This window comes from Mus pahari, chromosome 22 (assembly GCF_900095145.1).
Source record: "Mus pahari chromosome 22, PAHARI_EIJ_v1.1, whole genome shotgun sequence".
In the NCBI taxonomy this organism is placed as follows: Eukaryota; Metazoa; Chordata; class Mammalia; order Rodentia; family Muridae; genus Mus; species Mus pahari.
The window spans coordinates 4510315-4527330 of NC_034611.1; the positions used below are offsets into that span (position 1 = coordinate 4510315).

The 17016-nt window shown below is 44.1% G+C and overlaps 1 protein-coding gene across 2 annotated transcripts in view; it reads left to right on the forward strand.

Annotated features, from left to right (window-relative positions):
• Ncoa2 (nuclear receptor coactivator 2) overlaps window positions 1-17016 on the forward strand; it is a 240816-nt gene that overhangs the window by 198896 nt on the left and 24904 nt on the right. Inside the window, exons 10-14 of one of the 2 annotated variants that reach the window (XM_021222395.1) lie at window positions 2100-2247; window positions 3927-5196; window positions 11464-11677; window positions 13309-13515; window positions 16112-16327. In XM_021222395.1, the coding sequence (XP_021078054.1) occupies window positions 2100-2247; window positions 3927-5196; window positions 11464-11677; window positions 13309-13515; window positions 16112-16327 (2055 nt within the window). The remainder of the gene's footprint in view (window positions 1-2099; window positions 2248-3926; window positions 5197-11463; window positions 11678-13308; window positions 13516-16111; window positions 16328-17016) is intronic. The other variant, XM_021222396.2, reaches the window with a different exon arrangement.

A 17016-nucleotide genomic window follows, 5' to 3' on the forward strand; every position in this document is an offset into this window, starting at 1 on the left:
AGACAGACACAGGTGCACACACCATATGTACACACTTATACATACTCTCTAGGCACACACTCGTGCAAACACCATATGTACACACTTGTGCATACTCTCTAGGCAGACACCGGTGCACACACACCATATGTACACACTTATGCATACTCTCTAGGCAGACACAGGTGCACACACACCATATGTACACACTCATACACACCCCCACAAAAGTGACTATGAATAGTAACTTTTAAAAGAACATGTAATGCTAGAAGCTGCCCCGTGCATCTAGTAGAAATGTGCTAGAAGGTTTTCTTTGAGTTGGGGAGCATCTCCGGCTCAGGACCAATCAGGTGTGCTCACTCATCATTACTGCATAGTATGCAGACCAAATGGAAAGCCTTTAGAGATCACAGCCAAGGTCAGAGGAAAACCTAAAATCATAAGCCCCTGAAAATGTGAGTCCTTTACCCAATGCATATTGTACAAAGCGCAGCATGCATAGAATAGTAAGTGACCCCCGAGCAGCCACGTCAGCATCCCCGCAGACAGCAGAGGACAGCAGCCAGCCATGTCCCAGTACCCTATCTCCCTGAGGTTATGGAGGAAGGCGCTGTTTGACAAACACGGAGTGAAGCCTTACAGCAAAATCAGAGACCCCTCCCCTATCTGTAATTCTCTGGCCTGGCCACCTTGGGGTGAGTAGTTCAACCCACCAAATCTGTGCAACAATTATGTATGAAACATGATACTTTTCTTAAAATCATTTAAGAAGCAACTGAGTTTTATCATTTTTTCCTGAATCGAAGTCATCTTTTTATGTGAAATGTTTGTTATGAAATACAGTTCTATAAATCTCAAGATTATTTTAAGAGAAAATACATTAAGCCAGTTGATTTACTTTGTATTTCTTGTCTTAACAATAGAAGTATTGGGAGCTGGAGAGATGGCTCAGCGGTTAAGAGCACTGACTGCTCTTCCTAAGTTCAAATCCCAGCAACCACATGGTGGCTCGCAATCATTTGTAGTGAGATCTGACGCCCTCTTCTGGTGTGTCTGAAGATAGCTATAGTATTCTTAGATATAATAATAAATAAATCTTTTTTAAAAATAGAAGTATCTGACCTTTCTGAAAATATTAAAGCAGTTACAGTGGCTTAGGTCTGTGCTTGGGTTTCAGTTGTGTTTAGCGCTTTCTTCTGACATACAGTGCTTCTCACTTTTACTACTCCACTGTGAGAAGCAAAGCCTGGCAAAGCAGCGTGAGACGGTGGGCTGGGGAGGCCACCTGAGGATGGCGCTCGTCCCACACTGTAAAGGAAGGCAGACTGTACTTGGATACACCATGCTCGGGGTTGTGTTGCTTTCATGGTGTTTTCTAATATTATTAAGAATTGTGGAAAGGCTTATTTTGACCTGATAAACTGTTTACACTCTCTTTGCCCCATAATAATAATTTGATTTAAGAAAGTTTATATAGGGTGCGAGGGAGCTAGCCCAGAGAGAGGTTAAGAGAGCACTGGCTGCTCTTCTTGACCACACAGGCTCACTTCCCAGCTCCTACATGATGGTTCACAACATGCGGAACTCCACTTCCACTTATGTATGGTTAGGCAAAATACACAAAATTAAAAATAAAAACAAAAGCCAGGCGTGGTAGCACACACCTTTAATCCCAGCACTCGGAAGGTAGAGGCAGGCAGATTTCTGAGTTCGAGGCCAGCCTGGTCTACAAAGTGAGTTCCAGGACAGCCAGAGCTATACAGAGAAACCCTGCCTCGAAAAACCTAAAAAATAAAAAATAAAAAAAATAAAAACAAATTTTTAAAAATAAATGATAGTTTGAGTTTCCAAGCTGTTATTCTTTGTCATACAAAAACAAAAACAAAACAAAACACACACACACACCTAATTCACTGTTTGGTATTTTAAAAGTAACTGCTTTTCAAATGGATGTTTTCTAATCTATAACTTTTAACATGCTGGTCGGAAAACCAGTGAAGTCAGTCACTGTTGTGCCTTGTCACACGTTCCTTGACGCTTGACTCCACTTTTCTGTTTTTTTTTCCTTTCTTTAGCGTTTTGTTCTAATCATGCTTTGTTTCCCTTTTTGCCTGCAGTTCTGAGACAAGGGCTGGCGTTCAGTCAGATCTATCGTTTCTCTTTGTCTGACGGCACTCTCGTTGCTGCACAAACCAAGAGCAAACTCATCCGTTCTCAGACTACTAATGAGCCTCAGCTTGTAATATCTTTACACATGCTTCACAGGTAATCATAAACTCAGCCTCAGTTCCCATCCCTTGTCGAGAGATGTGCTACAAAAGGAGTATGCCACCCAAATGCCTCTCGGTTTCCCAGAATCCTCCTTTTTTGACTATGGCATTATAAACTATAAAATGAGATGGCTGTTAACTGTTGGCTAGAAACCACTGCACGGTGCCAGCAAAGCATTTATTTTCCTTTAACATTAAGAACTACAGCATCAGATTGGGTGTGGTGGTGCACACCTTAGTCCCAACACTTGGAGGCAGAGGCAGGTGGATCTCTGAGAGTTCCGGGCCAGTCTGATCTACTCAGCAAACTCCAAGACAGCCAGGACTACGTAGAGAGACCCTGTCTCAAGCAGACAAAAGCAGAAGAGTGTACAGGGCGTGGCTGGACCTTCCTGTGACAGTCAGGAAGGGAAGCTCCCAGAGCAACACAGTGAGGACAGGAGCATTAGAGCCAGTGCTAAGACCTCTGGTCCTGGATGCTTAATCTTTCACATGAATATTCTTAGACTAGTTTTGATTTTTGTTCTTGGGTTTAATTTCTTCGCATTAGACTTTAAATTGAGTGGTTTTTCTATAGTAAAAGAAAGAAACATGAATGTTGATTTTAAAATAAATGTCATAGAGTATATTGTTTGAGATACTCATTTGGGAAAATGATTGAATTTCAAATTTTATAAATGTTTATGGATATGCTGAGGGAAACTTTACAAGGTGCTGCCAAGAGATATCTACAGTTGCTCTGCTTAAAGAGTCCCAGTTTATTGGATTTCTCATTTATTTTGCTTTCTAGTACAGGAATTAAAAAAAAAAATCAGGTAGGCCTGGTTGCCAACTAATAGTAAATCTGACCTCACACTGCAACCACCGTTTGAAAGTGATTATGAGGTGCAGATTCACCCCACCCCAGCTGCAGCAGGCGTTTGATGACCACTGCACATTTGCTAACTCAGAAGTAGCCGCCAAGACTGAGGCAAAAGCCCTGTGTCCTGGGAGACCTGCTTGTAGGTGTCAGTTAGGGAAGTGGATTCAAATTTTCCTGAATGACGGCCAGCTAAAATCACAAACTGTGCCACCCCAGAACCCTGCCATGGCCATATTTAATCCTTTGGCCTGAAGGGATTTGAGGGTATGGGCAGGAATCTATGAGGCAAGTTGATATTACTAATACCTGCATCTGGAACTGGCCATCTCTCTTACAGTTAGGGCAAGGTGTTCCCCACTAAGGCCTTTGTCCACTGTGAACCAGGTGACACCCATGGCACCTCTGGGCCTCCAGATGTGCCCCCTGCTGAGAGCTGAAGCTGTGGCAGATGGTTAAATCAAGCAGTACTTATGTGGTCGTTGGTGTAAGGCTGTGGAAGTGCTCAGCTCATCGGGGAGATGCATAATTGAGATCTTCCTAAGGTCCTCTTTACTTACTGAAATTTCAGTATGGGAGTAGTCTAACCTCCACACACACGCTCCAATAAAACCACAGACATCTTGGTACGTAGCCTGAAAGCATCCCTTAGTCCAGAGCTGGACGTGTTCAGTCCAGCCCATAATGCCATAAGGCATCTTTGAAATGTAGTCTACTTTTATAAAGAAAAGAGACCCTGCCATTTTTTAAATTGATAACAGTATACTTTGTATTTCTCCTTTTATCTTATATATGTTTCTTTCCTCATTGTACAGAGAGCAGAATGTATGTGTAATGAATCCGGATCTGACTGGACAAGCGATGGGGAAGCCATTGAATCCAATTAGCTCTAGCAGTCCTGCCCATCAGGCCCTGTGCGGTGGGAACCCAGGTCAGGACATGACCCTCGGTAGCAATATAAATTTTCCCATGAATGGCCCAAAGGAACAAATGGGCATGCCTATGGGCAGGTTTGGTGGTTCTGGGGGCATGAACCATGTATCAGGCATGCAGGCAACCACTCCTCAGGGTAGTAACTATGCACTCAAAATGAACAGTCCCTCGCAAAGCAGCCCCGGCATGAACCCAGGGCAGGCCAGCTCCGTGCTCTCCCCAAGGCAGCGCATGAGCCCCGGCGTGGCTGGCAGTCCTCGCATCCCACCCAGTCAGTTTTCCCCTGCAGGAAGCTTGCATTCCCCTGTGGGAGTTTGCAGCAGCACAGGAAATAGCCATAGTTATACCAACAGTTCCCTCAATGCACTGCAAGCCCTCAGCGAGGGCCATGGGGTCTCACTCGGGTCATCGTTGGCTTCACCGGACCTAAAAATGGGCAATTTGCAAAACTCCCCAGTTAATATGAATCCTCCCCCACTCAGCAAGATGGGAAGCTTGGACTCCAAAGACTGTTTTGGACTTTATGGGGAGCCCTCAGAAGGTACAACTGGACAAGCAGAGGCCAGCTGCCATCCTGAAGAACAAAAGGGGCCCAACGATTCCAGCATGCCCCAGGCGGCCAGCGGGGACAGGGCTGAGGGACACAGCCGGCTGCATGACAGCAAAGGGCAGACCAAACTCCTACAGCTGCTGACCACCAAGTCCGACCAGATGGAACCTTCACCCTTGCCCAGCTCCTTGTCAGACACAAACAAGGACTCTACAGGGAGCTTGCCTGGGCCTGGGTCCACGCATGGCACCTCGCTCAAGGAGAAGCATAAAATTTTGCACAGACTCTTACAGGACAGCAGTTCCCCTGTGGACTTGGCCAAGCTGACAGCAGAAGCCACAGGCAAAGAGCTGAGCCAGGAGTCCAGCAGCACAGCTCCTGGGTCGGAAGTGACTGTCAAACAGGAACCAGCGAGCCCCAAGAAGAAAGAGAATGCACTACTGCGCTATTTGCTCGACAAAGATGATACTAAAGATATTGGTTTACCGGAAATAACCCCCAAACTCGAGCGACTGGACAGTAAGACAGACCCTGCCAGTAACACAAAGCTAATTGCCATGAAAACTGTGAAGGAGGAGGTGAGCTTTGAGCCCAGTGACCAGGTGAGTTTTCTGATGTCTTCTCCCAGGTGTGCTCATCTGAGTCATAGATGTTCTCAAAGAGGACAATCTGTGACTCCCTAAAAGTAGTATTTGTGTTTGTGGGCCTTACCTTGTAACAGTTACTTTACATGAAGTTGTGTGTTTACACTACAAAGAATTACAGGGCACAGATACGGGCTTAGGAGGCCATGTAGCTTGCGCTCAGACACTCAGCCACTGTAGGCCAGAGCAGCCGTGGACACTGAGCAAGAAAGTATGGCTGTGCTCTGTACAATTTTACAGACCCTGGGGCAGACATGGGATGGACACAGAGTATTCTTTTGATTATAACAGTGGTGAGCAGGGTGAACTGCAACATGGCTGTAGTTAGCTGAACCCAGAGTGGTGGCAATCCCTTCCTTAGACCAGGGCTTGCTCAGAACAGACTTAAGTATCTAGCTGTTACTCTCTCCATAGGATCAGAGTTCAACAGTAAAGAGCCTCCTGCCTCTTCCCTCTCTGTGAACACTTCTGAGTAATGTACAGGAATCTCATTGACTGTTGGTGAAAGCACACCAAAGGAAATGGATAGAGACATATCAAAACTATTATGTATCGATTCAAAACCAGAATAATGGGTTACATTCTCTCCGCACTTCTCTCCAAAGTTAATACCTTGAGAACAATCCAGGGGACCTAAAGTAATGATTAGAATCATTCTCTTATTTAATTTATTTATTTTTAACAAAAAAACAATCCTTACACAGTCTGACCCTGTGTAGAATAGCACTACCAGACCAGTTAATACACCACTGCGGATGTGCCGGCCGTGTGTGAGGTACCGAGACCTTTTTAAAGCTCCTGTGAGTGGTCCTCAGTGTACTTGTGGTAGGGTTTCCACTGCGCTGTAAACAGACCTCTGGAGTGTTTTCATCCAAACTGACATCTTAATCCTTCTCCAACATTTCATCCCTAGCCCTTCTGCCATTCCCAGCAAGACCGTTGATATTTTCACTGGCTTACAAAAGCAAGTGATACAAGTTGTTGCACCTGCAGTGGTGGAATCATGACTGACCCAGCCTCTACTTCCACAGGCTGAGCAGGTCCTGTCCGGCAGACTCTTCTGGCATGGTTGGTTAAGCAGGGAGGAAGTCACAGGGGCCTCTCTCCTTAATATGGCCTATAGTTTGCCCTTGAAAGCTGTGTTGCAAGTAGGAAGGTATTGTCACCAGCTTCAAGACAGCTGCACCCCAAACCCACACTGTGCCCCACAAGTCCACAGAGGCTGCACTTAGGGGAGTCCCTGCCAGCCCAACTGGTTCTGAGGACTTGACCTCCTGTTTCTTTCCATGTGATGGCGACGGTTGCCGCCATTCCTGAGAACAGATACAATCATTCAGGCATCGTGTTGCTCGCAGGGGAAGCAGACTGAGATTACATTAACATTATTGGTGATTATGCAGCAGCTGTTTTATAATGCTGTGAACTCATGAGCTGGGGCACCGAGGCCAACAGAAAGTTAATAGCAATGCCTTGTGTGATGTGATGTGAAAACCGTATTGACGACGGGCTTTCACCTTCTGGGGTGTACTGGGTTAAATGACGCAGGGGTTGTGCTAGTTCAGAAGGCACAGGCAGCCAGTGCCACTTAGGTGTCTTACCATGATAGAGGGCAGGTTATTGACTCGGGAGATGACCCCTGATGCTCAGTTACAGCATGGCTGCCCTACCCTCCATAGATAGAATGAGTTTCTCTGTCTCTGGCCTCAGACCCTCGGGTCTTAGAGGGACAGTGACAGGGATCACTGATATCCCTCATTACTTTGTATATATGATTTCACAAATGCCAAACAAGAAAAGGCTTTATGGATTTGGTTTGGTTTCACTTTTAAGTCTTTGAATCAGTTGGAGTTTTCTTATTTGGAAGAAATAATTTTCTAATCAAAATTATGTAAGAAACAAAGACTAGTATGAATCAGTATAAATCTGTTGTTTGAAGATGGAAAAAAAGCAGGGCACACACGCTCACATACAGGAAGTATATTTTCCTTAATGAAATCTTGCCCCTTGCTCACCTCCCCTCCACCCTCTCCCAAACCCCATCTAAAATACAGTTTTACAGAGCCAGTTTAGCATCAAAACCATAGCAAGGAGAAAAGTTACCACAGGAAGTATGCTTTACCTAAATTTAGATCCATTATGAGAAGAAAACTCAATTCTTCCACCTCGTGCTCACCTTCTGTTCCCTAAGGATGGTCTCCTCGTCTTTCATTTCAGAGGAATGCAGTAATTATTTAGTAAACGTGCACAGGTAGTAAGCCTAGATTGCAATGGACTGTCTTGTTATTTTGACTCAAAAAAATTTTTTTTGCCTGAGTGTGTTTAATGTATTACTGACTTTGTAAGGTCAGGAAATATTTCAGCAGTGCAGTGTTACTCTACTGAAAATGACATATTTTTACTGGGCACAGCTTTCAAACAAAATGTTTCTACGACATTTCCTAGCCAACAGGAAACAAACTGACAGAAACATTTCCAGTGTGTTTACTGCTCAAAGTCATGTGCTTATTTCCACACTGGAGCATTGCTGGTACTCGGCCAACCAATACTCTTGTCTCCTGCTTTCTTTGAGGACTTGGACTGGTCTCCCGGTCTCCCGTTGCTTAACTCCATTAGAAAAGCCATGTTAAGCTGGTAGTAACCAGACACTCCCTCCAAATACTATAGAATTCCTTCACAAGTCTGTACTAAGCAAATGGTATGATACTTTATTTTTTATTTAAAATGTTTTCAAAAGGTACTTTTTAATTTATTAGATTACTCATGTGTTTCTTTATTCAGAGAACAAGTTGATTTTTGACTCATGAAAATAATTATAAAACTAAAAAGAAAAAATTAAAGAAATCAAGTCTTTTTCATTTTGTAGAACTTTAAAAAACAAAACAAAATACTCTCTGACTCATTTTCTGCAGAAATAGTTGACACTGACTACTGAAATTGATGTGGCCAATTTGAGCATTCAAATAGATGCCTAAGTGAAACTTTGAAGTGTCTGCTGCGAGGCATTTTAAAGAAAGGCATTGATCTCTTTGTCTTGCAAAGAAAATGTGCCTAACAAAGTGAGGAGGGTCAGAAAAACACCAGTGAGATGTAAATTCCAGAGCTGTAGATCCATCTTCTTTCAGAAACATCTAATTATCACACTTCAGCCCTTCCAGAGCATGCATGAATACTAAGGGAAGTATTAAAATCAACCTGCCTGAGGGTTATAAGCCATGCTGAAATCTATCTTCTATAGGAATATTTAAACTTAGGCCAGACATGGTGGTGTGCTCCTGCAATCCCAGCATTCCAGAGCTGAGAGAGAATTGTAAATTCCAGGTCAACCTTACCTCAGGGTAAGAAGAGTTAAACTGATAACAAATTAATAATAAATGCATATTCCAAAAATTGACAAGGAATAAATTCAGGCAAAGCAATGCCTCTAAAAGTTCATGGTGCATCTTGAAATTTCACCTGAGTGAGTTCAGATAGTACCCAGAGCTCTGAGCCTGTAGAAGCAGGCTGATCATCTGAGGCTGTAGAAAGCACTGCAGAGCTCTCAAATTTGTTGCTGCTGCTAACTCTCCCTCCCTCCCTCCCTCCCCTATCCTGGACATTGAACCCAAGGCCTCTTAAAAGCCTCATGACTGAGTTATGCTCTCACTCACATAGGTAGCTGGTAAAGTTGTAAATGAGAGTGATCAGAATTTGAAAATCGGTTTAAGTTTAAGACATTTCTTTTAAAAATAAAAAATAAAAATTAGGATGAGAGGGAGAGGGTAACTCAGGCCACATCACACAAAGCTGGTTTGGTCCCTAGTTACCTGAGTAAAACAAAAGAAGAACCATGGCCAGATGTGATTTAATGCCAGCACTCAGGAGACAGAAGTAGGCAGTCAGGTCTATGTAGTGTTCCAGGACAGCAAGAGCCACAGAGTCTCTAGGAAGGGAGGGAAAGAAGAAAAGGAAAGACCAGGCGTGATGCAGTGTGCCTACAATCCCAGCTCCCAGGAGGCAGGCAGAGTACAATACTTCAAGTTCAAGGCCATTCTGGGCGATACAGTGACCTCTGTCTCCAAACCATCTTTTAAAAAAAATCTTGTTAGTTGTGATTAAGGTGGTTTATAATTTTGTTAGTGGACTATAACAGGGAGAGCATTCTGTCATGGCTCAGATTGGGGACAAACTCAAGTGCTACATCTGTTAAGAAAACACATATACACTTCTGGCTTTGCTTGCATGAGCCTGTTTTCTGTCATTTTCATCAGGGGCAATCTGCCAGGGTTTGTCATTGTCATAGGACACTACTTCAGAGATGAGAGGTAGCTCGCTGAAGCTCTGTTCGCATCTGTGAAGACAGAACTAACCAGACAGTTACCACAGAAGCATAGGAAACACTTCCCTGAGGACTCAGGAAGCTGGGGGAATTTCTGTTTTAGTTTTAATGACAACTGACCGCCCCCACACCCTTCCAAGTCTCACTGTGGACGGACCGGTCAGTCACAGCTGATCCAGAGTGTGCAAGGCTTCCCTTCCTCAGGAACTTTCAGGGCCACATCTCTTGCCTGTACCTGTCCCATAGAAAACTTGTTGTCCTGTTGGAAATGGGTGACACAAAAATGCTCTTCTTATTTTAAGAGTACATGAAGAATTCTCTGGAAAGGAGTGGCTAAGTTCATTGCTTAAGTAGCTGCCTCTGAAAAGAATCAAGTAAAATGTCACTTCCACAGGGAACTTCTGACTTGACAAGAGATATGCCAGGCTCAGTTGGCAAAGGCGTTTGTCATTGTCATGCCTGGTGATCCCAGGTCTATCCCTTAGACTCACATGGGAAAGAGAGAATCAGCTCCCACAGGCCTCCTCAGATGTTCGCACACACAAATAAGTGAGTGTACTTTTCTTATTAGAAAGATACGGTAGACTACACAGAAGCACGCTCCTATAATCGCAGTGCTGGAGGGGGCTGGCAGGGGGAGGAGCAGCAAGACAGGAAGTCCCAGGCAAAGCCAGACTGCATAAAGGAGAGCTTGTCTCACACAAAGGTATTCTATGTAGATACTGTATTAGCAGTGACAAGTCTTGGCAGTTCCATCTTCCCTATACAAGCCAGGATTTGCACATAAGCAAATCCATTAGAAGTCTTTGCCAGTTTCACGTGGACTCAGATACTTTTGTTCAGTTTTGAAACCATCTCCCTCTAGCCCAGAATAGTTCAGGCTGGCGCTCAAGTGCTGGGATTCAGGCATGATCACACGTGTTTGACCAATTTCCTGTGTAATTGAAATCTTAAATGCTAGCACCCTGATAGGTTATACCCAAAAGAATATCAGTGAAGTCATTCTAGCTCTTAGACAAAAAAAAAAAAAAAAAGTAGGCAATATAAAATAGTGGTTATACTTATGTTACTAATCAATATTGGTAATGGGAATTGAATTCAAGAAATGATTTTAAGAAACTGGCTCATAGGAAATCAAGTTAATACATGCCATGCTTGGCATCAGGGGTGGTGGCGCACACCTTTGATCCCAGCCCTCGGGAGGCAGAGGCAGGTGAAACTCTGAGTTCAAGGCCGGCCTGGTCCACAGAGCAAGTTCCAGGACAGAAACCTGTCTCAAAAAACAAAGCAGGGGTTGGGGGAGCTAGTTTGATCATCCATATATCCATATAAACTGGTTAATAAGAAAGCTACTGACATTCAAACCTAAAATAAAAGCAAGCAAAAAGCACATTTCAAGTTGAAAAAGCAAGACTTAGCAAGTCCATGGCTATTTGAAGCTTATTTTACAGCCAACTTACACACATAAGGGAAATAGCCGTGGTTATTTGTACCATGTTTTACACCAGCTTTATTGTTGTCATTTCTTAAGGAAAAAAAATGAAACCTAGATCCAAACTGTAAGTTATGGTCCAATTGTAAGTAATTAGATATAATTTTTTCATAATGGGGTGGTTCACATAAAATAAAGGGAATACATAAACTGCTAGTGAGTTACAAGGTGGGAAACAGCTTCCTTTTTAAATCGGCATGCCTAGTTTCTAAGGGAGGAGTCATGGTCCTTGGTGAATTCAGTTATGAGAGATGGTTGGTCCATTATTGGGCCTTACATTTGCACATACCTGCTTTTTTTTATTTTTTTAACTTGGCTGGGATGCCCTGTGTGGTGGTTGGGTCTGTAGTCAGTGGCCAGGGTGGGGTCCCCTCTTGCAGCTTGGACCTGGATGTACACTTCTGTTTGTTGACTGCAGCCTGGCAGCGAGCTGGACAACTTGGAAGAGATTTTGGATGATTTGCAGAACAGTCAGTTACCACAGCTTTTCCCAGACACAAGGCCAGGAGCTCCTACCGGGTCAGTTGACAAGCAAGCCATCATCAATGACCTCATGCAACTCACGGCTGACAGCAGTCCCGTCCCACCTGCCGCCGGAGCCCAGAAGGCAGCACTGCGCATGTCACAGAGCAGTGAGTATGCGCTCTAACCCCATCAGAGACCAACCCAAGGCTGCCACAGTCCTGGCCTGTCCGGCAGCTTACTGCCATAGTTTCCTTTGGGGAGGAAAATTCAAACCAGGCATAGTTACTTCATGCCTGTAATCCCAGACAAGAGGCTGAGGCAGGAGGATGGTGAGAGTTCAAGGGCAACCTAAGCTACATAGTGAGACCCTGTCTCAAAAAAGTTTTAATTGTTCACAAAAGAGTGCTCACAGTCAAATGCCTTATGCCATTCACTCTGATAGAATATATTGAGTTTTCAGTTTTGTGTGAAAGAACAGTTTGAGTTTACAGAAAGCGCTTCCGTGCTGGTAAGCAAAGCACCGTTCCCACCTCAGTAGAACACCCATGCCCATGCCTAGCAGTGATCTCAAGTCTGAAAAAGCAGACCTCAGCCAGTTCAGAGATCACTTCCTTTAGAAGCTACGTCCTTTCTTGCATGGTTCCTGAGCATTCTGGAAAGGGGTAAAGGAAAGTGAGATGAAGTTTTGTTTGACCTGGGCAATCACAAAGCTAAAGAATGAGAGACTAAGGTAAGCTAGTACTCCTTAACCCAGAGAGGAGCAAAGAACACGGTGGGGGATCACAGCTCCTATGCTCGGGAGCCCCCAGGAGACCCTAAAATGGTGAGCTGAGCCGTAGGAAGGCAAGCCTGGGAGAGCTGAACAATGTCCGTTCTCAGCCTGGTTTTTCTGAATGGTTTTTCTCCACCATAGGTTTTTGAAAAGTCTTCTTTCTTTTAACTGCTAGTGCAGTCTATGCTTATAAAACTAAAAGAAAGTAAAGTCTTGATATGACTAATAAATTAGCCCTGTAAGTTAGTGTGTATAGTATTTGAGTGTTTTAATAGCATTGTTATAAAATTATAGGTCATCTACTTGATACTAGATTACTGCTCAGTACATAGTCAATTCTTGCGAACTAACCATAAAAACCATTTCAAATCTAAATAGTGCCCAGAGTTAAAGCCATACTGCTAGTCATAGGCTACAATGGAGTGTTGTTTCAGATGACAAAGTATACACTCAACAGTTTTAACTTCTAGTGGAAGTATCTACTTCTAACTTATTCTAAACCTTTGAGCCCAGTTAAGAAATAATGTTCTAACATCCAAACTACATGTGTTTGCAACTCCTGCATGCAAGAGATGTTTATAGGTTCGTTACTGTAAAAATCAGAGCTCCTGAAGCAGACAAGTACAAGGCAAGTTTGAGGGGAGACCTTATCAGAACAAACAAAAACAAATAAAAAAAATGAGAAACAGAAAAAGACTACCCACCGTGTGAATAGTATAACATGAACACGATCGTATTGACGTACGGTAATGGTTTAGTTAGCAAAAACTTTTCAATGCTACAAGTCCTGGAGAGAAAACATGGTACTTTTTTACATCTCCGTTTTGCAAGGCCATTGAGAGTTATATAATACCATACAGGGTGCTGCAAATGTTTTCTGTGAGTTGTCTTTCATGGAGAGAGTTGACCAAAGATGTGCATCTTTGTCATGCTACAGGAGACATTTTCCCTAAACACTACTTACTGTAAATATTCTTTTTCCTTGTCCTTTATTAACCTTCAATTTTTCATTTGTTCTCTCCTTAGCTTTTAATAACCCACGACCAGGGCAACTGGGCAGGTTATTGCCAAACCAGAACTTACCACTTGACATCACTTTGCAAAGCCCAACTGGTGCTGGACCTTTCCCACCAATCAGAAACAGTAGCCCCTACTCAGTGATACCTCAGCCAGGAATGATGGGTACCCAAGGGATGCTAGGAAGCCAAGGAACCTTAGGGAACAATAGCACAGGTAAGGGCTCAGCGGTACTGCTGCTTACTGGCGGGTTGTGTAATTCAACAATGTGTTCGTCCACATCAAATGGTAGAACTCCACCATGGGCTTGCTAGAAGCTCTCATGAAATGTGGGAACCCACGGATTCCCTGTGAGGGCGGCCTCTGGGAAGCCACTCCATCAAGCTGATCAAGTCATTCTTCAGCTGATATCGCTGCTCTTGTCTAGACTCTGCACTTCTGTCCCACCTGCTGGTCTGAACTTGGAAGAATATATGCGAAATAACGGATGGGTATATGTACCATAGCTGGTGCTTGTTAGTCTGTAGGTGATCTGCTGATACCTCCAAAACCAGATTGACAGTTTTGGAATGGGACTTTAAAATTCTACCATTCTTACACAATTCTAGATCCTTTTTCCACTTAGAAAAAAAATGAAGTAAAAGTGAAGAGTGTTTTGCCTGTGCTTCCACATTCCCACTGTACGCTCAGCCATGCAGGGCTGCTTCCACACTTCCACTGTACGCTCAGCCATGCAGGGCTGCTACTGGAGGAACACTTGAGCCACAGACGTGGTGTTTTGTTTTATTGACTTTTGTGTTCTGGTTTCTTAACATTAATGCATTTTAACAGCTTCAAGTCAGGGCACAATTAAATGAGCACACTGGTTTGAAGTCACACCAATCAGGCAGTTTCCTGGAGATTGGAGAAGTTACCTGTAATCTAGGTGGAGCTTGACCTGATATAGTTTTCCAGTGTCCTCCATATTTCCTAAGTGGTACATCCTCCTGCCACAGCGGCATAGAATTCAGAATGAACTCACAACAGTGTGGGCCATGGAACAGCATGGGTCTAGGAGGGCGCTGTCTTCCTGAGGAAGAGCTGGCTATAGCTTTCTCTCCTTGTCTCAGTGGTGTAGTAGAGACCTGGGTGCCCTATACATTGCCATTTTAGTTAACTGAAGATGAGAGCACTGTTCAAGGGGAAGTGATGGATGCTTCGTTTCTGATTGCTAAGAGAGAATTCATGGGGAAGCGTGAGCTATACTGTACCAACAGATACTCAGCCCTGCTTAATTACACATATGTACTGACTCCCTCATTAAATTACAGATCCCTGAAAATAGTGCCATATTCACTCCATCACTCTTAAATAAAAGCATGACTCATAGATAGATTGGTGATGTAAAATTCTTTAAAGAAAAGTAGCTGATGAATGACTGGTAGTAGCTGCCTATCGGTGAATACAGTGATCTACACTGTTGAAGTCTTATATAGGACCTTAGGACCGTGGGAATGGCCTCTGCATGTCCCAGGACCTAGTAGTGCCCAGACTGTCAAGATCACATGGTATAAAGACCAGTACCATAAGGAACCGTGTTCATTTTTGCTGCACTGATACTGTTGAGTTACAGGTAACCTCACCCTCCTACTCTCATTATGCTATTATTTTGAAACTAAAATGCCTTTCCACTTACCCATATATAGACAAACTATAAATTGTTTTGAATGTGTCTTAATATTGCAGCTTTTAACCCTAACTAATCTCCCCTCACCTTTAACATCTCAGCACAGCCCTCATTTCACAAGTGAGGAAACACCCATGTTCTATCCACATGTGCATTATACCAAACCTGCTTAACCAAAATAAAGTAACCGAAAGCAAGCCATAAATTTGAAAGCAAAATCTTTATATCCCCTGTATCACGTTTCAGAATAAAGAGATGTTTCTGAGGCTTCTCCTTCAGTATGTCTTAGGCAGTGTCTGGCCACTGCCATCACCCAGAGCCTGGACACTAATAGGACAGACCCTGAATCCTGCCTGGTGATGCCGAGTTCTCCTTGTTCCATGTCATCAGATGCCAAGTGTAGAAGAATTTTCTCACGCCTCTCCTAGCCCATTCTGCATCCATGTGGTCAAGAATGCAGTGCTCCAAGAGGGTGGGACCCTTAGCTCAGGCACTGTATCAGGAAAGTCTTTAACTTCCTGAGGGCTTAGGGGCTACCCTTGGTAAATTTTGAAATTTACTAAAAAAATGTTTTGATGAAAGTTGTTGCTGAAGTATCCTGTCCATGCAGACGTATGCCTGTGGTGGGGCAGCCTCACTTGATGGTCACCCAGTAAACATGTCTGCATGCTCCTGAAGTTTAGCAGGCACTGACCCACTGAAAGGATGGGAGGGTGCTCAGCTCTTGCAAAGGCTTTGCAGGATGGTCTCTGACTGGGCTCGATAATTTTGGGATTGATTATCAGTTCTTACCTTATTCCTCCTTACCTCACCTCCCTTTTGGAAAGTAGAGCTCTGACGTATATGTCAGCTAATGTGATTCACTTCCTGAGGAAGGAAGTTGGGGTTATCCACTTGCCGCAGCGCCTGTTCTAAGTACATATGGGAACAGTTTTAACAGCTCTTCTGAGTAGATGCATGCTGTGAAAACTGTAGTAATCACCAACTCTTAGTTCTTAGCAAGGGCCCACATCTGCCCCAGGGCAGTGTTTGCTGTTGAGCTAACTGCAGGTTGCAGGCATGGTCTGCCTTTTAGGTAGGTTTGGCGTACATGCATGTGCTGTTTTCAGTGTCTGCATCTCTCAGTTTCCTCTGTCTTGGATGCAGGGATGATTGGCAGCAGCACTTCCCGGCCCAGCATGCCTTCTGGGGAATGGGCACCACAGAGTCCAGCTGTGAGAGTCACTTGTGCTGCCACCACTGGTGCCATGAACCGGCCAGTCCAAGGAGGCATGATTCGGAACCCAACAGCCAGCATCCCCATGCGAGCCAACAGCCAGCCTGGCCAAAGACAGATGCTTCAGTCTCAGGTCATGAACATAGGTAAGGCTCCTTGCCTGCTGCCCTTTGCCCTGGAGTCCTTCAGGACGTGTCTCTGCTGTGAGCTGTACTCGATGGCATTTGCTAAAACCCTGTTAAATCATAGACTAATTACCTAATTTTAGTTTGGAAGCAAAATACATTAAAATGTCACATTATAAATGCCACACATATAAAATGTCACATATATATGCATGTATGTAGTAGTTTAAAGGCAAAGAAATAGTTTGGTTATACAACCTCCATGTGATCATCCTGAACCGCCAAGGCCCTCAGCCAGACTGTGAAGTCTGCGTCTCCCTCAGCCTCGTTGATAGCACGACCACTCCAGAACCTGACACAGCACCCAAGCATCTCTGGCATTCTCTCTGGAGGTAGCTCACACGCCACACGTTTCTCTGGAGGCAGCTCACATGTCACTGAAATGCATTTTTGCGTACACTCTACACAACCTTCATCATAGCTGCCTAAGGCTGAAGGCATGGAAGGAAGCAGAAGGTGAGTCCTGAGACAAGGGCTTCCTCCTCAGATAGGTGAAAGTGCCTGCGCTGATGTGGTAGTGTACACTCGACACACTGACACCAGATAGGTGAAAGTGCCTGCGCTGATGTGGTAGTGTACACTCGACACACTGACCTCAGATAGGTGAGAGTGCCTGCGCTGATGTGGTAGTGTACACTCGACACACTGAC